The sequence below is a fragment of the Phyllobates terribilis genome, unplaced genomic scaffold, assembly GCF_046119375.1.
Source record: "Phyllobates terribilis strain yellow unplaced genomic scaffold, ASM4611937v1 Scaffold_7__3_contigs__length_470593459, whole genome shotgun sequence".
In the NCBI taxonomy this organism is placed as follows: domain Eukaryota; kingdom Metazoa; phylum Chordata; class Amphibia; order Anura; family Dendrobatidae; genus Phyllobates; species Phyllobates terribilis.
In genome coordinates this window covers 236170932-236190376 of record NW_027362767.1, presented here as the reverse complement: position 1 = coordinate 236190376, position 19445 = coordinate 236170932, and the positions used below count along the sequence as shown (strand labels likewise).

At 36.7% G+C, this 19445-nt stretch overlaps 1 protein-coding gene across 1 annotated transcript in view; it reads left to right on the top strand.

The window, feature by feature from the left end:
- Positions 1–3636: 3636 nt before the first annotated feature.
- Positions 3637–19445, top strand: part of LOC141155472 (uncharacterized) — a 50351-nt gene continuing 34542 nt past the window's right edge. Inside the window, exons 1-39 of the mRNA XM_073642337.1 lie at positions 3637–3837; positions 3924–4067; positions 4439–4595; positions 4676–4703; positions 4792–4906; positions 5116–5208; positions 5298–5361; positions 5450–5548; positions 6178–6281; positions 6375–6493; positions 6585–6723; positions 6809–6958; positions 7042–7212; positions 7306–7612; positions 7718–7788; positions 7914–8001; positions 8104–8221; positions 8432–8555; positions 8646–8782; positions 8876–9131; positions 9220–9462; positions 9546–9722; positions 9813–9958; positions 10040–10130; positions 10207–10596; positions 10675–10801; positions 10954–11072; positions 11165–11361; positions 11457–11640; positions 11748–11913; positions 12106–12230; positions 12696–13004; positions 13164–13367; positions 13452–13577; positions 13658–13828; positions 13914–14018; positions 14146–14241; positions 14338–14472; positions 14564–14577. Coding sequence (XP_073498438.1) covers positions 3637–3837; positions 3924–4067; positions 4439–4595; positions 4676–4703; positions 4792–4906; positions 5116–5208; positions 5298–5361; positions 5450–5548; positions 6178–6281; positions 6375–6493; positions 6585–6723; positions 6809–6958; positions 7042–7212; positions 7306–7612; positions 7718–7788; positions 7914–8001; positions 8104–8221; positions 8432–8555; positions 8646–8782; positions 8876–9131; positions 9220–9462; positions 9546–9722; positions 9813–9958; positions 10040–10130; positions 10207–10596; positions 10675–10801; positions 10954–11072; positions 11165–11361; positions 11457–11640; positions 11748–11913; positions 12106–12230; positions 12696–13004; positions 13164–13367; positions 13452–13577; positions 13658–13828; positions 13914–14018; positions 14146–14241; positions 14338–14472; positions 14564–14577 — 5810 coding nt within the window. The remainder of the gene's footprint in view (positions 3838–3923; positions 4068–4438; positions 4596–4675; positions 4704–4791; positions 4907–5115; positions 5209–5297; positions 5362–5449; positions 5549–6177; positions 6282–6374; positions 6494–6584; positions 6724–6808; positions 6959–7041; positions 7213–7305; positions 7613–7717; positions 7789–7913; positions 8002–8103; positions 8222–8431; positions 8556–8645; positions 8783–8875; positions 9132–9219; positions 9463–9545; positions 9723–9812; positions 9959–10039; positions 10131–10206; positions 10597–10674; positions 10802–10953; positions 11073–11164; positions 11362–11456; positions 11641–11747; positions 11914–12105; positions 12231–12695; positions 13005–13163; positions 13368–13451; positions 13578–13657; positions 13829–13913; positions 14019–14145; positions 14242–14337; positions 14473–14563; positions 14578–19445) is intronic.

The window sequence follows — 19445 nt, the reverse complement described above, 5'->3', positions numbered from 1 at the left end:
AATGGTGTAATTTGTGGGGGGTTTCCACTGTTTAGGCACATCAGGAACTCTCCAAACGCAACATGGCGTCCGCTAATTATTCAAACAAATTTTACATTCAAAAAGTCAAATGGCGCTCCTTCCCTTCCAAACTCTGCCGTGCGCCCAAACAGTGGTTTTCCTCCACATAGGGGGTATCGGCGTGTTCAGGAGAAGTTGAACAACAAATTTCATGGTGCAATTTATTCTATTATCCTTATGATAATGCAAAATTAAGGGCTGAAAAACGTTTTTGTGGGAAAAATGTGAAAATTTTATTTTTACAGCTCAATATTATAAACTTCTGTGAAGCACATTGGGGTTCAAAATGCTCACCACACATCTAGATAAGTTCCCTAAGGGGTATAGTTTCCAAAATGGTGTCACTTGTTGGGGGTTTCCACTGTTTAGGCACATCAGGGGCTCTCCAAACGCAACATGGCGTCCGCTAATTATTCAAACAAATTTTACATTCAAAAAGTCTAATGGCGCTCCTTCCCTTCCGAACCCTGCAGTGCGCCCAAACAGTGGTTTTCCCTCACATATGGGGTATCAGCGCGCTCATGAGAAATTGCACTACAAATTGTGTAGTCCATTTTTTCCTGTTACCCTTGTGAAAATAAAAAAATTGGGTCTAAAGTAACATTTTTGTGAAAAAAAGTTAAATGTTCATTGTTTTCTTCCACATTCCAAAAATTCCCGTGAAACACCTGAAGGGTTAATAAACTTCTTGAATGTGGTTTTGAGCACCTTGAGGGGTGCAGTTTTTAGAATGGTGTCACTTTTGGGTATTTTCTGTCATAAAGGCCCCTCAAAGTGACTTCAAATGTGATGTGGTCCCTAAAAAAATGGTTTTGTAAATTTTGTTGGAAAAATGAGAAATCGCTGGTCAACTTTTAACCCTTATAGCTTCCTAACGAAAAAAAATTTGGGTTCCAAAATTGTGCTGATGTAAAGTAGACATGTGGGAAATGTTATTTATTAACTATTTAGTGTGACATATCTCTCTGATTTAAGGGCATGAAAATTCAAAGTTTGAAAATTGCTAAATTTTCAAAATTTTCGCCAAATTTCCGATTTTTTCACAAATAAACGCAAGTGATATCGAAGAAATTTTTACCACTATCATGAAGTACAATATGTCACGAAATAACAATCTCAGAATCAGGGGAATCCGATGAAGCGTTCCAGAGTAATTACTTCATAAAGTGACAGTGGTCAGAATTGAAAAAATTGGCCTGGTCACGAAGGCAAAAACAGGCTCTGGCGCGAAGTGGTTAAGGCAAGCATGGTTTAAGAATCAAAAATTATGCACAATTTGTGATTTCTTTTTTACATAAAGTGCAACTTTTAAAACTTAGATTACACCAAAAACTGGTATAAACTGCTTGATAAATGTAGGCCTCAAATTGTTAGTTAAAAAAAAAAAGAAGATAATACCTTATTTATGCTACTTGTATTAAAAAAGGTCAAATCATTTTATAGTTAAAAGTTAAAGTTTGCTTCATAGTGAGAAATTACTTTGTAATATAGGAAAAGGAGAGCGTTATTGCAATAGGGAAATAAAAGTCATTCCTGTGAATAGAGTAAAACGTTCTTATACAAAATCAGTAGGAATAAGACATTTTTCTAAATAATATTGGGCATGAAATTAGTTCTAGTTTGTATTTCAAAATCTTAGTATTTATATAAATTGTAACTGGGTTGTGTGATTTCAGAGAGTTATCTAACTTGGAAAAGCAGGTGCAGAGTATCCAGACGTCCTAATACATTATGTGGGTTATTTTTACTTGCGATGCACTGACAATTTGGGCTTGTTGCACACTTAAGGAAATCTGAAGACACTTCCTTTCTTGACGAGAGCTGAGTAGGCAGATGGGTTGCTCTATAAAGGCGAGCTCGAGGGTCCTCTGTTGGTCACATTTGTGTTGGTGGTGAGTACTGTGCATGATGTCTTTTTCTGTAAGATGGGAAGTCCTAGAGTAAATTAATCCAGATAATGAACATAGTAGGATGTGAATTTTTTTTATACTTCCTATTATTTCCCTGTATCGAACCTTGTAAAATAAAACAACAACTCAATTTGGATATAAAAATACCCCCCAAAAGCTAAATTCTATGAATGTGCTATAGATACAGAGTCACATATCAGATCATCTCTAGTCCACACTTTGCGGTTTAAATGTCCATAATATAACTATGAAAGATATGTATTTGGTTGTTGATTTTTTTTTTTTTTTTTATGAAAACCTTGTGTTCACGTAATTTATTGATACATTTTTGTTTCCTTCTGGCAGAGGGGGATCACCATTTTTTTTCCACCCTCTTCGACAACAAAAGGTGAGTCTTTATATTTTCCTATTATAAGGTGGGTTGGGCATTTCTATATCGTTAGACCAATTTATGTTTGATTTACAGCATTTGCTTCTATGTGAATCTGCTAATTCTCTGTTCATATGTGTGTTGTTGGCTCCGTCATGAGCATCAGTCACAGATTTATTCATATTTGATGGACATTTATTCGGAATACAGTCAGTTAATGGGGTCCATCAGGTATAGACAGATTTTAGGAACGACATTGTTAATACAGATGTGAACAGAGCCCCAGTCTTTCATGAGGCCATTATATGTCTAGACGTTCTGGAGAATTATTACTAAAAGTCCACTTTTCCCTTTAGTGCAGGCAAATATGTAAAATTGAATCTAAATTTCTTGCCTTGCAAATACTGTAAAGTAGTCGTACATGATCCACCTTTCTGCCACGTCTTGATTAGGTGAGGTTCAAATCATGTTTGTGCTCTTCAAAAAGAGAAACAAAGTTTTTTAATATTATTTTTTTTCTTTAGTCATATCAATATATAGTGTAAACTTATATTCACACTCGCAAATATATCTGCCAATGAAAATCCAAAAAAAGAGAAAAACGGAAGCTTTTCCAGCTTCATCCAAGCTGTATTATTCCCCAGGCATGCAACATTGATCAGTGCTTGAGAAAAGACCTTTGTGGTTGAAACGTTGCATGATTGGTAAATAAAATACCTTAGATGAAGGCGGAGTGCTGCAGTTTTTTCTTTTATTGGATTTTCAATGAGTCTCTGGATTTAGATACGTTGTTGCCTGCACCCATTCTTAAGAAATGTGATTTTGGGGTGTGCTGCTCCTATTCCTAATTATTATATCTGCCATTTACTCATTAATTTCAATTATGAAACAATATATACTATAACATATATGGAATTTTGTAGTTTCCTGTTTTTGTTTTTTTTTAAGTGCTGTAGCTGACACTTTACTGTATTGTCAAAAATATTATCCAGACCTTAACTAATTTTGACATGGGTCTTCACCTATTGAAGTCTATGGGTACTGTACAATATACTGTAATTTTCGGTACTTTTTTAATGCATACACACCTAACCAGACAGGCCCAAATGTGGCTGTAAATAGAGACTTCTGGGGATAACAAGATGGGTATATTGATGGGGAGATGTAAAATGGTTGAGAACAAACAAAAATTAGGTTTATTTCATTGTAGGTCTAAAAAGGTTTATTTTTACATTTTGTGTGTTTATATAGTTTGGCTTGAATCATATAAAATATCCTTTTCAGAAACCAGCAACCATGGGTGACGGTGAAATGGCCTGTTTTGGCGATGCCGCCCAGTTTCTCCGTAAGTCAGAGAAGGAGAGACTGGAGGCTCAAAACAAACCTTTTGATGCCAAGAACACCTGCTTTGTAGATGATCAAAAGGAACTCTATGTGAAATGTATGGTCACAGCTCGGGAAGATGGAAAAATCACCGTGAAGACTGACGATGGGAGGGTAATTATTCTAATATATTCCTAATAAATCAAATGCCATATTCTGCACATTCTAGAACATCACTAAACATGTTGTCTTCTTTCCAGACTGTGACTGTAAAAGACAGTCAAGTTTACCCTCAGAATCCTCCAAAGTATGACAAAATTGAAGACATGGCCATGATGACTCATCTGAATGAGGCTTCTGTGCTTTATAACCTCAAAGAGCGTTATGCAGCCTGGATGATCTACGTAAGTCTGAAAAGTTCTGATTTGTGAAACCTAAGAAACCACAAGAAAACAATTACTCTTGATTTTCATCAAGATAGTGAAAATCTTTTGTCCGTGTACTATAATTCCCAGGAGAGCGTGTAGATTCTGGTCTACTACTAAAAGGCCAATTGGGATAAACCCTAAGCAATAATTATTTGGTGGCTTTAAATGGCTTATCTTTACCCAAGATTACCAAATTCTTTTTAGTTAATATATATAACTTAATATCCCTAGCTGGGTTCTAGTAACTGTATTGTGGGTCCTTTGTCTATAGATATTCAGTCATACTTAATATACTTTGCTCATATGGTGTAAAATGTTTTTCCCTAAAGTGATTATATCTATTACAGACCTACTCTGGACTTTTCTGCGTAACTGTCAACCCCTACAAGTGGCTGCCAGTGTATGACCCTAAGGTGGTAGCCGGCTACAGAGGCAAGAAGCGTATGGAAGCCCCACCACACATCTTCTCCATCTCTGATAACGCCTATCAGGCCATGTTAACAGGTGCAGATCATTCACATAATAAACAATAGTTCCACATGACATTTAATAAAATATATAACCTGTTACCTTTATTTTGTCAGATCGTGAAAATCAGTCTGTCTTGATTACGTAAGTAATGGTAACTACGTATTTCTCATACAAGCAATGTGTTTGATTTCCACATATTCACGATGTATTTGATCTCCTCTATCCCCAGTGGAGAATCTGGTGCTGGAAAGACTGTAAACACCAAGCGTGTCATCCAGTACTTTGCAACAATTGCAGCTATTGGAGATTCTGGAAAGAAGAAGGAACCCGCCAACCAAATGAAGGTAAATGCAAAATTAAGAAACCTTAGCTGACACTACAAAAAGAAAGACTCAGAAAATTACACGTTACCAAGTATGATACTACCATAGTTTCTACTTTGAGGTTTACCTAATGATTTATCTTAGATGCATACAAATATATCTTAATCTAGAATGTGAAGTTACCTATACATAAAGATGAAGACACTAAGTCATTGTATTGTGCCTTTTAGGGAACTTTGGAGGATCAAATTATCCAGGCTAACCCTCTGCTAGAAGCCTTCGGTAATGCCAAGACTGTGAGAAATGATAACTCCTCTCGTTTTGTGAGTATTATAATTGCAGTTCCACACACACACAGCGTATGCTTTCACAAATTCTTGATAATCGGTAAACTCTGACCTGTCTCCTTTAGGGTAAATTTATCAGAATCCATTTCGGAACCACAGGAAAACTGTCTTCTGCTGATATTGAAACATGTAAGAATTATATTCGATATGTTTCTTTTACTTTTTTGTCACTTATGACATATACTTAAATGTCACTTTCTATAAAAAAAAATTACAGATCTGCTGGAAAAGTCCAGAGTAACATTCCAGCTTTCTGCTGAAAGAAGCTACCACATCTTCTACCAGATCTTGACAAACTTTAAACCAGAGATTGTTGGTAAGTTTAGTGTCAGGAAGAAACTTGAAACTGGAAGAATGTCAAAGGGGTATTCCTATATCCAAGATCCTATCCAAAAATCTAGTAGGTATAATAATATATGTTAGCAAATACCTCCAATTAGAAATGTAGTATAGTTCTACTGATTCGCTATGTCGCTTACCATATGTGCAGTGCATTGCAGTACTTTAGGTATCCATGGTTATGACTACTAAAAACTAACTAACTGTAATTATATGAGTGGTCATAACCATGGGTACCTAAGCTACTGCAATGCCCTGCACATGGGTAAACAACATAGTGAATCAGGAAAACTATGCTACATTTCTAAGTGGAGGTATTTTGCTAATATTATTATTGATGAGATGGGAATTCCCCTTTAAAGACATTACTGTGCAATGAGTAGATCCCAGATGTATTCAATGCACAGAACACTAGCAATGTAAATATCAATATAATATGAAAAGGCAGCATTGCAGAATTCAAAATAATACACAAAGTTGTGCCTTTATTGAGCCATGTGGATACAGCAGCGTTTCAGCCCCACCAGGGAACCATTTCAGGCAAATTAAATACATATAATAACCATTGTGCCTTGGTCACAAACTGGTCTATTTTCTTGTGCTTAGAAATGCTTCTGGTCACCACCAACCCATATGACTATCCTTGGATCAGCCAGGGTGAAATCACTGTGAAGAGTATTAATGATGAAGAGGAATTGATAGCCACAGATGTAAGTATGCGGTACTTCAATTTATATGTTTTTGCTGTTAAATTTGATATATGTCAGTGGTTGGCGTTTTCATACTGTATGATTTTCTGACAGACTGCTATTGACATTCTGGGATTCACACAAGAAGAGAAGATGGGCATCTACAAAATGACTGGTGCAGTCATGCACAATGGTAACATGAAATTCAAGCAGAAGCAAAGAGAGGAACAGGCTGAGCCAGACGGCACTGAAGGTTAGCAATTGTGTTTAATATGTAATACGACAACTGAATTGTTCCATTAACATCCACTTATAATAACACAATGCTATACCTTCTAATGCAGTTGCTGACAAAGTTGGTTATTTGATGGGCTTGAACTCTGCTGACTTGCTTAAGGCTTTGTGCTACCCAAGAGTAAAAGTCGGTAATGAATTTGTCACCAAGGGACAGACCGTACCACAGGTACATTAAAAAGAAGATAGTAAGAAAGAATTGGACTAGTTTAATAGGCCACTTGAGGTAAACACTGTTGTAATTTCCTCTTTAGGTTAACAACGCTGTCGGTGCCCTCAGCAAGTCCGTTTTTGAGAAACTGTTCTTGTGGATGGTCACTCGTATCAACCAACAGCTGGACACAAAGCAGCCCAGACAATTCTTCATTGGTGTGCTGGATATTGCTGGATTTGAAATCTTTGATGTAAGTCTTCAACCTGTTCTACCATCATGAGTCTCCCGAGCCAGCCATATTGTATTTTCTCATGTCCTTTTAATAAATTACAGTTTAACAGCTTGGAACAGCTTTGCATCAACTTCACCAATGAGAAGCTCCAGCAGTTCTTCAACCACCACATGTTCGTCCTGGAACAGGAGGAATACAAGAAGGAAGGTATTGACTGGGAGTTCATTGACTTCGGTATGGACTTGGCTGCCTGTATTGAGCTCATTGAGAAGGTAAACTCACATAAATAGGCTTTATAAGTCTACTGTATAGTAAGTATCTACATGTTACTCTGAAATGCAATAACATTTGATGTGTGATTTCAGCCCATGGGTATTTTCTCCATCCTTGAAGAGGAGTGCATGTTCCCCAAGGCCACTGACACATCCTTCAAGAACAAGCTGTATGAACAGCATCTTGGCAAGTGCAAGAACTTTGAGAAGCCCAAGCCAGGCAAAGGCAAGGCTGAAGCTCACTTCTCTCTGGTGCATTATGCTGGTACTGTGGATTACAACATCTCTGGCTGGCTCGATAAGAATAAGGATCCACTGAACGAGTCTGTTATCCAGCTCTACCAGAAGTCTTCTGTCAAACTGCTGTCCTTCTTGTATTCTAGCCACGCTAATGCTGAGGGTAAGTGACCCATTTCTGACCATTATTGTGCTTATCATATTAAGAAAATTTAGTTAGGTTGCATGATAAAAATGATTCTTAATATTTTGCTGTACTCTTACTTAGCTGATTCTGGTGGAAAAGGTGGAAAGAAGAAGAAGGGATCCTCCTTCCAGACTGTGTCTGCTCTTTTCAGAGTCAGTATAAATTATTGTACATACAATATTAAATGTGCACTATATATTTTCATATATTCATGATTTACTTTGTTCATTAGCCTTTTCAATTCATTGGAATATATATAATTTTGTATTTTCTTCAGGAAAACTTGAACAAACTGATGACCAACTTGAAGAGCACCCATCCTCACTTTGTGCGTTGTTTGATCCCTAATGAGACCAAGACTCCAGGTATTGATTTATATATTTCTACTTAATTGTTTAAATAGAGAACATTAAAACTGAGCACCATTATTTATCACCGACACAATCAAATTACTTTTATACTATCAGGGATCATGGATAACCACTTGATCATCCACCAGTTGAGATGTAACGGTGTATTGGAAGGTATCAGAATTTGCCGAAAGGGATTCCCAAGCAGAATCCTCTATGCTGACTTTAAGCAACGGTAATTTTATTTTCTTTAGTCAAAATAGCTTTGTGCTAATCTGTTCTAACTACTTTTACCATTTAGTTTACCTTACATTATAGCTCTGTTATAAAAAAAATTGTGAGAAAATATTACATTAAGTAACAAAACATTTAATATATTGTCAATTAAAATTATTGAAACTGTTAAGATTGACCTGTTTTTTTTTTCATTACTCTTGTTTGTTAGTTACAAGGTGTTGAATGCCAGTGCAATTCCCGATGGGCAGTTTATTGACAGCAAAAAGGCAGCTGAGAAACTCTTGGGCTCAATTGATATTGATCACACTGAATACAAATTTGGGCACACTAAGGTATATTGTTAGAAGATGTCAGATATGTTGGGTAACATGCACTGTTTATACCTTTTAACTTATGCTTTAATTCTTTATTAATCCCTGAAGGTGTTCTTCAAAGCTGGTCTCCTGGGTACCCTGGAAGAGATGAGAGATGAAAAGTTGGCACAACTGATTACTCGTACTCAGGCTCTTTGCAGAGGTTTCTTGATGAGAGTTGAGTTTAAGAAGATGATGGAGAGAAGGTATTTTATTTATTGATATTCTAATATTACTCAATGATATATCCAATGTAATTTATTTGCAAAGGCTAACAGTAATTCAATTTCTTAAAACAGGGAGGCTATATTTATCATCCAGTACAATGTCAGATCCTTCATGAATGTCAAACACTGGCCATGGATGAAGCTCTACTTCAAGATCAAGCCTCTTCTGAAGAGTGCTGAGACAGAAAAAGAAATGGCAAACATGAAGGATGAGTTTGAAAAGACAAAAGATGCTTTGGCCAAGTCAGAAGCTAAGAGGAAGGAGCTAGAAGAAAAAATGGTTGTCATTGTCCAAGAAAAGAATGACCTTCTTCTCCAAGTTCAATCAGTAAAAACATTTGCATATATTAATATAGCCTTATATTAGGTAACTAAAAGTTACATACTAACCTAATATGCATTTTTAATTTCTGTAGGAATCTGAGACTCTGGCTGATTCTGAGGAAAGATGTGAAGGCCTCATCAAGAATAAGATCCAGTTGGAGTCAAAGATGAAGGAACTGAATGAAAGACTTGAAGATGAAGAGGAAAGTAATGCTGAGCTGACTGCTAAAAAGAGGAAATTAGAGGATGAATGCTCTGAGCTGAAGAAAGACATTGATGACTTGGAACTTACCTTGGCTAAAGTTGAAAAAGAAAAGCATGCCACAGAAAACAAGGTACAGTCAACAAGGAGAGCATACTCGTCTTCCAATTAACTAGTCATTATGCTTTTAAGCTCATGACTGTTCTTCAATTATAGGTTAAAAACCTTACTGAAGAATTGGCAACTCTTGATGAAAATATCTCCAAAGTCTCCAAGGAAAAGAAGGCTCTCCAAGAAGCTCACCAACAAACACTTGATGACCTCCAGGCTGAGGAAGACAAAGTCAGTTCTTTGACAAAAGCCAAGACAAAGCTGGAACAGCAAGTCGATGATGTAAGTATTTGTAAAACATTTTATTTGTATCATTTCACAGTTTGGATGAATCTCATTTTATAATGAATGTCATACTTTTTATTTATGTAGCTGGAAGGTTCCCTTGAACAAGAGAAGAAACTCCGTCTTGACCTTGAGAGAGCTAAGAGGAAGCTTGAGGGTGACCTCAAACTGTCTCAGGAAACAGTTATGGATCTCGAAAATGATAAACAACAAACCGAGGAGAAACTTAAGAAGTGTGTATTTACTATTCTGTTTTATAGAAAAATCTGTATACAAAGATGGTAATTAACCTGCATATTGGTTGTATTTCCTAGGAAAGAGTTTGAAATTAGTCAATTGCAAAGCAAGATAGAGGATGAACAGTCCCTGGGATTACAACTGCAGAAGAAGATCAAAGAACTGCAGGTAAAACCCTGTAAAACATGATTATATCATATAGTAAAGATTATATTACATGTAATTACCAAATGCTGCTTTCCAGGCTCGTATTGAAGAACTTGAAGAAGAAATTGAAGCTGAACGTGCAGCTCGTGCCAAGATTGAGAAGCAGAGAGCTGATCTTTCTAGAGAACTTGAAGAGATCAGTGAAAGACTTGAAGAAGCTGGAGGTGCAACATCTGCCCAGATTGAGTTGAACAAGAAGCGTGAAGCTGAGTTCCAGAAACTGAGACGTGATCTAGAAGAAGCCACCCTTCAGCATGAAGCTACAGCTTCCGCTCTGCGCAAGAAGCACGCTGACAGTGTTGCTGAGCTGGGCGAACAGATTGATAACCTGCAACGAGTAAAGCAGAAACTGGAGAAAGAGAAGAGTGAACTGAAGATGGAAGTTGATGATCTTGCCAGTAACCTGGAGAGCATCTCTAAAGCCAAGGTATTTTCATGACCAAACTGTTTTCTATGAGTCTACTTAAGTTGTCAATGAAAATCATACTAAGATTTATTTTTGTAGGCCAACCTTGAAAAGATAAACCGTGTAGTTGAGGACCAACTCAGTGAAGTGAAGTCTAAGGATGATGAGCATCAACGTGTGATCAATGACCTCTCAGCTCAAAGAGCGCGTTCCCAGACAGAAAATGGTAAATTGATACATTAGCATCAACATAAGTAATAACGATACCAAGTGTAAACTCTAAAAATCTTCACAATTTCACCTCCACAATTATCTTGTTATTCTCTATGTAAAGTTTTTTTTTTTAAAGTGGAACATCAACTGTTTTCCTAATTGTAGGTGAGCTATCTCGTCAAGTTGAGGAAAAGGAAGCACTGATTTCTCAGCTCTCCAGAGGAAAGCAGGGATTCACACAACAGGTGGAGGAACTTAAAAGGCAACTAGAGGAAGAATCAAAGGTATACATTTAGAGCTGTTTACATAACATTTGCTACTAAGATTCTGTGATTTTTTTATGTTTTAACAAGCAAAATGTATGTGTACATTGTAGGCTAAGAACGCTCTTGCTCATGCTCTGCAATCTTCCCGTCACGATAATGACTTACTTCGTGAGCAATATGAAGAGGAACAAGAAGCCAAGGCTGAACTCCAGCGCTCTTTGTCCAAAGCTAACGGTGAAGTTGCCCAGTGGAGGACCAAATATGAAACTGATGCCATTCAGCGCACAGAAGAACTGGAAGAAGCCAAGTTAGTTTAAACTCCAATTAATTATTACTCATAAAAATTGTTATTTTCAGAGAAGAAAATAATTTCTGTCATATATCTGTTCAATGTACTTATAGGAAGAAGCTGGCTCAGCGCTTGCAGGATGCTGAGGAGCAGGTAGAGGCTGTGAACTCCAAGTGTGCTTCATTGGAAAAGACGAAACAGAGACTGCAGTCTGAAGTAGAAGACCTTATGGTTGATGTGGAGAGAGCAAACAGTGCAGCAGCTGCTCTTGACAAGAAGCAGAGGAACTTTGACAAGGTAGACTTCCCAACTTAGCACTGGGGTATTACAATCCTGATTATGCATATTTAGCATAATTCAGATGGTTTACTACATTTTAATGTAATATTTATTCATTTGTAAAGGTCCTGGTTGAATGGAAACAGAAGTATGAAGAGGGACAGGCTGAGCTAGAGGCTGCTCAAAAAGAAGCTCGTAGCTTAAGCACTGAAATCTTCAAGATGAAGAATGCTTATGAAGAGGCCTTGGAACAAGTTGAGACCTTGAAACGCGAAAACAAGAATTTACAACGTATGTTTATTTAATGAAGATTAATACTGTACTCTTTATACTTAGTAGTTGAATATAAATCAGTGTAAGTTAGTGTTGCCAGGATTTAAAAAAAAGATTTATCTAGTTTATAAAAGCCTCACATATTTATATCTTATATTATTTCAAATATTATATTTTGTAATTTTCATTTTTTTTGCATCCTTATTTTAGAGGAGATCTCAGATCTGACTGAACAGATCGGTGACACTGGAAAGTCCATTAATGAATTAGAAAAGGCCAAGAAACAGACTGAGCAAGAAAAGAGCGATCTGCAGGCAGCTCTGGAGGAAGCTGAAGTATGTTGCTATAACTTTTACACATTTTTAAAATAAATTATTCTAGCTGTTTAAATTAGCTAAACCTGTAAAGTAATTTCTATAACCTAAGTGTGCATACCCAGTACTGACAACTTTTTTTTTTTCATAAAGATCCTGGCCACACCGATTCTAATATTCTAGCATATGACAGTATCACTTGACAGATTACACATGTTTACATGCAAAATCTTTGACTCATAATAGATCAGAAATATATCATGGTGAAATATATAGTGTGAAAGGTCCGTAGAACGGCACATCATAACAAAAATTTATGAAAACCCTTTTTAAGATCAAGTTGCTTTTAAATTAGTAATTTTTGGGGCATAATATTTTTGCTTTGATAAGTTGTTAGAAGAACTGGTTAACTTTAGAAAGAAATTTGTATTTTATATAAAATTAAAATGTATTTGCATCTAAATATTTCTTAATTTTACTTGACAGGGATCATTGGAACATGAAGAAGCCAAGATCCTGCGTGTTCAGCTTGAGCTTAACCAAATTAAATCAGAGGTAGACAGGAAGATTGCAGAGAAGGATGAGGAAATTGAGCAGCTGAAGAGAAACAGCCAGAGGGCTATTGACACCATGCAGAGTACACTGGACTCTGAAATTAGAAGCAGAAATGATGCTCTCAGACTGAAGAAGAAGATGGAAGGAGACTTGAATGAACTTGAGATCCAACTCAGCCATGCCAACCGCCAGGCCGCAGAGGCACAGAAACAACTCAGAAATGTGCAAGGACAACTGAAGGTATTCCTTACGAACATCAATATCATTATTTATTCCTAAAACCCTCTAACATATAATGCATTTTCTCTACATTTTACTAATTTTTTATAAGCTTACTACAAGTGAAGGGGTGACATAGTAGTTACATAGTTTATTCATATTTTTGCACTTTTCCAACAGGATGCTCAACTCCACCTGGATGACGCCGTTAGAGGACAGGAAGACCTGAAGGAACAGGTTGCAGTCATTGAACGTAGAAACAATTTGCAACAGGCAGAAATTGAGGAGTATAGGGCTGCTCTGGAACAGACTGAGAGATCTCGCAAGATTGCAGAACAGGAACTTCTGGACTCCAGTGAACGTCTTCAGCTCCTGCACTCTCAGGTAAGGTCTTCTTCTGAGCGGCAAAAACATATGAAACCTAAAAATAAATCATGTGCAATATTAAAATTATATTTTCACAATTAGAACACCAGCCTGATCAACAGCAAGAAGAAGCTTGAAGGAGACATTAGCCAGCTTCAGAATGAAGTGGAGGAGACTGTTCAGGAAGCAAGAAATGCTGAAGAGAAAGCTAAGAAAGCCATCACTGATGTAAGCCTACTCTTTAATGCTACGAGTGCATATTTGTCTTTACTTGACACAAAACTCATTGCTACTTTATTGTTTTTAAGGCTGCTCTTATGGCGGAGGAGCTGAAGAAGGAGCAGGACACTAGTGCTCACTTGGAAAGAATGAAGAAGAACCTGGAACAGACAGTGAAGGATCTGCAACACCGTCTGGATGAAGCTGAACAACTGGCACTTAAGGGTGGCAAGAAGCAGCTCCAGAAACTGGAATCCAGAGTAAGCACTTTTTTTTTTAAAAACATTGAGAAAAATTCTAAGTGAATTGCAAAATGTATATGATTTGTATAATTGTCATCTATAGGTCCGCGAGCTGGAAAATGAGTTGGACAATGAACAGAAACGTGGAGTTGAAGCCATCAAAGGTGTTCGTAAATATGAGAGGAGAGTGAAGGAACTGACCTACCAGGTAAAAAAACCCAAAAAACAGTAATATTAAAAACCCAGTACACAATGTGATATATCCATGACTGATGGTTTTACTAAATAAGTCTAAATCATAGTCACCATTGTAATAATTAACATTCTTTTTGCAGACTGAAGAAGACCGTAAGAACAGCCTGAGACTCCAGGATCTGGTTGATAAACTGCAGCTGAAGGTCAAGGCCTACAAGAGACAGTCTGAGGAATCTGTAAGTAAAATCGAGTACATTTTACATTTTTTATGTTGTTTGTTGACAAACAAAAAAGGGATTCGCTAATTGATTATGATGTCCTGCCGTGTTCAGGAGGAACAAGCCAATGCCCATCTGAGCCGTTTCAGGAAGGTCCAGCACGAGCTTGAAGAGGCTGAGGAGAGAGCTGACATTGCTGAGTCCCAAGTGAACAAGCTGAGGGCCAAGAGCCGTGACATTGGTGGAAAGGTAACATATGAACATATTTTGATTGATGTGACATATATGCATTTTTAAAAGCTATCTGATTTTAATATGTTTTCTCTTATTTTACTTGCAGAAGGAAAGCGAAGAGTAAAGAGTGTAAATGACTGAAGATTGAGGAAATTTCAAAATGGGAACTTCTCAGTCTTTAATTTTGTCTTTTGTTTATCTCGTTAATAAATTTCGTATGTGAGCCTTTTAAATTTGTGTCATCTTGCATTTGTACAGCCAACTTATCCACAAGTTTAACCCAAACTGGGGTTTTTTTGGCCTTAAAACTTGATGAATAATTCATTCAACACTCACTTCAAAATTCATATTTATAGATAATGGGGAGCATGATCACAGAGCCAAAGGTAAAGTGGTGCCAAGCAAGCGAAGAAAACTCTTATCTATTTAAACAGCAGAAACCTCTTGTTAAAGAGTATGTTATTTGTACTAATTGACAATTTTATCATTAGGAGGGAGCTTATAAAAGTGTTGTCCATCTTTGGGGCCAATTTGTTTTTGTTTTTTATACGTGAATGCAATTATATGGTGCTAAAATAATTTTTGGATCCCTAGAAACCCATTTAATATTACAAAAATAATGTTATCAACGTCATTGGTGAAATATATTTTATGAAAACTATTACTGATCCAACTTAGCAGAGCTTCCCATCAAAGAGTATACTCACCAGCTATATTATAAATACAATACTTTCTGTTTTACTCTGGGATGGTACCAGTCATTGAAAAGTTAAACTTATCACATTTTAAAGCAACAAAATCTAATTCGGCTTAGACATCTTTTTGTCCTTGTAATTTGCATTTTATCTGTTAGAGCATCAGTTTGAGCTCCAGATTTTCTATTCCACAGTAACAAAGCTATCATCACAAAATTACCTAGTTTAAATCAGGTTTTTGTGTCAAATATATATTTTTTTTAAATGTTCACACTAGTCTCTATGGCTTTTTTAGGCTCATGCTTCCTGTCCTTTCAGGAAGCGTTTTATGTAAGATTCAATATCATCAGAAGCAGGAATACAATGGCTGATAACACCTCTATACAAAGCTGATAATACGGGATCCAACAATCACAATCTGGACGACTCTTACACAATGACTTTTGCACAAATTCACTAGACACTTCAATACAAAACATAGGGATGGGGTGTGACAATTGTAGCTAATGTACATGTGTTGTTTCCTGAAACAGCAGGAAGGTAGAAAGTAAAAAGCCCCAGTGGCCAGTGTGAAAATTGCAATCTTTGTATTTTTTAATACAGATTCTGATATTGAAAAAAAAACACTGCAAAACAATATTTTAAAAATACATTTGAGACAAAAACCTGCTTTAAAAATAGGTAAATGTTTGACAATAGCTTCCCTTTAAGCCTACCAAACACAATACATAGCTGTCAGACATGCGCTCTTGTGTTCTCTATGAGAGAACAGCTACCAGACTTCTCTGGTGGTGTCTTATCTCACTGAGAACGAGAGAATCGACAGTCCTAAATCAAACATGCCGGGTTCTTATTTTGCACGACACCATCTAAAAGCCAGGAGGCACTCATACACATTAAACTGTTGGCCAAGCCCACCAATATAGGCAGGTTCAGCCAACATTAGTCTAATCTGTAGGGGGGCTTTAAGGAATGTCAGATATGAAAATCTCATGATTGTCTCTCAGCCTATACAAAAATACATACATCCACTTTCCATTTCCAGCCTTTGTCATCTACATACTCTTGCTTATCTCCATATCAGCTCATGATACTTGAGATCATATAATGCAAAATCCTTTCAAGAGAATTCATAAAGTATGACAACAGATAAAAAATACAGTAACGTTTATAAACCTTCCAGTATCTAAGTTTATATACAGATGTATATAAACTTAGATACTGGATGATACATGTTCGTTATCATCATCATGATTGCTCTGTTAAGTTCGGAACCATATAAAACTTGAGTAGGATGACATAAAGTCCCAAACCTTATTAAGTATTTTAGTAATAAAAAAGAGATATGGAATATTCCTCTATATGTGCTAGCAGCATACACTACATATACTATTAGTTGGAGGCTACTGCACCAACCTCCATTGCATGAACTAAAATCTGACTTTTTGTTCTAGAGGCAAAGACCCACAAAGCAATCCTTAGGCCTAACAGTAAATTTGTGCCTGATGATCTTGTGCTTACTATTATATCTGGCCCTGTTCCATTTATACCCTTAAAAGGAAGGGAAACTTTCTGGAAACCTGACACCTAAAGAGAGCTTTTATAACTGTTATCACAGCTGATTGGATAGCAGCACCTTGTCATAGAGTTAAGCCTAACCACAAAAGAATTTGCATGGAGTTTACATATTCTCCTTAGGTACTACAAATTCCTACCAGGTTCAAAGAATTAGATACATTTTTCTTTTTATTTGTCCTAAATTATGGACATGAGGTCATGAGACAAATGAAGTCTGCAAGGACTCAACTTAGAATTTCTTACTCCTCTCAACTTGTCTTGTATGTTCCTTATCCCCTCATAGCCTCCGTGGTTTCAGTAGTCTCTCTATCTGGTTTCTATAGAAGACTCCTTGAGTAGGTCAAACTCTATCACCTACTTCAGGCTTGAAGTAACTTTCAATATGACTTCCCTGCATATTTGCAACAACCCTTTTCTAAGCTTATATTCTTTTCTTTATTTTTTACATGAGTCTTCTATTACAAAACTTTAGACTCTACAAGACAATAAAATCAATAAAAAAGTTTTATATCTGAAACATTACTCTATGTTTTCACTAAGTAGGGAAACCGCAGGCCTTACAAATAAAGGCTTATCCATTTTTCCTAGACTCCTGAATGCTTAATCTGTCTAGTAGTGCAGCAATAAAAAAGAGAAGTATCAAAGCAAACAAAATAAAAATCAAGGCCTCATGCACCGTAATATAGCTCCACTTTGTATGCAACTGTAGTAATGTTCCAACTTCAGTGAATGTGATTTTTACTCTGCCTCTGCATGCCTGTAATTTCTTGTTGCTTTTTTTTGTAAAAAAAACAAACAAAAACAGGTTGACAAAGAGAATTATAAATAGATTTAAAAAAACCTTCAAAGACTTAAAAATATTTGTGAATTTTAGAAGTGGAAAATATCTTAATAGTGTAAGCTCATCATAGCTATAACAACCAAAATTATGCCAATCAGAGCGCAGAAAATCCATAGCACCAATTTCTCTCCAGTTGTCGTAAATGGTACTTTGTAGTCGGATTCTAAGGTTCGGTATTCTAAATCTTACTTAATGAGTTTCACACAAGAGTAAAACAAGTGAATTTCTGACCCTGATATAGGTCTAATACCCAAGCGTATTTAGGAAAAAAATTGAAACGATAGTTTCATATTTTTCAATTCTGTCTTACATTTAGACAGGGCAAAATACTGTAAAGCTGCATTTACACTGAAAGATTATCATGAACTTTTCTTAAGCTCTTCTTAAGTTCTTAATTTTCACGACACACAGGCTGATGATTGCCGATGAACCCACCAAACGCCCGTTCATCAGTTGACATTATCTTTTCTGAAACTCAAAAAATCATCATTATCGGCAGTGCATCGTCCTGTATAAAGAAGACTCGCACTGCCGAGAGCATTGGCAGCTCATGTGCACTGAATAATCGACTACAGATCGCGCATTGTGCATAGTTTTCTGTAGTCTACCATTGTAAACAGGTATTAAACAGCCGACAATCAGTAAGTACAAGTGCATCTCACAAAATTAGAATATCATCAAAAAGTTAATTTATTTCAGTTCTTCAATACAAAAAGTGAAACTCCTATATTATATAGAGTCATTACACACAGAGTGATCTATTTCAAGTGTTTATTTCGGTTAATGTTGATGATTATGGCTTACAGCCAATGAAAACACGAAACTCATTATCTCAGTAAATTAGAATACTTTATAACATCAGCTTGAAATATGTTTTTAAAATCCGAAATGTTGGTCTACTGAAATGTATGTTCAGTAAATGCCCTCAATACTTGGTCGGGGCTCCTTTTGCATCAATTACTACATCAATGCGGCAATGTGGCATGGAGGCGATCAGCCTGTGGCCCTGCTGAGGTGTTATGGAAGCCCAGGTGGCTTTGATAGCAGCCTTCAGCTCGTCTGCATTGTTGTGTCTGGTGTCTCTCATCTTCCTCTTGACAATACCCCATAGATTCTCTATAATAGATTCTCTATGGGGTTAAGGTCAGGCGAGTTTGCTGCCAATCAAGCACAGTGATACTGTTGTGTGTAAACCAGGTATTGGTACTTTTGGCAGTGTGGACAGGGGCCAAGTCCTGCTGGAGAATGACATTTCCATCTCCAAAAAGCTTGTCGGCAGAGGGAAGCATGAAGTGCTGTAAAATGTCCTGGTAGATGGCTGTGCTGACTTTGGTCTTGATAAAACACAGTGGACCTACACCAGCAGATGACATGGCTCCCCAAACCATCACTGATTGTGGAGACTTCACACTAGACCTCCAGCAGCTTGGATTGTGGCCTCTCCACTCTTCCTCCAGACTCTGGGACCTTGTGTAGTGTGTCAATGACTGCCTTCTGGACATCTGTCAAGTCAGCAGTCTTCCCCATGATTGTGGAGCCTTCTGAAACAGACTAAGGGACCTTTTTAAATGCTTAGGAAGCCTTTGCAGGTGTTTTTCGTGAATTATTTTAATTTACTGAGATAATGACTTTTGTGTTTTCATTGGCTGTAAGCCATAATCATCAACATTAACAGAAATAAACACTTGAAATAGATCACTCTGTGTGTAATGACTCTATATAATATAGGAGTTTCACTTTTTGTATTGAAGAACTGAAATAAATTAACTTTTTGATGATATTCTAATTTTGTGAGATGCACCTGTATTTACTAATCGGCGGTTGCCTAGTGCCATTGATCAGTCAGTGTAATATACATTACAATTATCACAGTG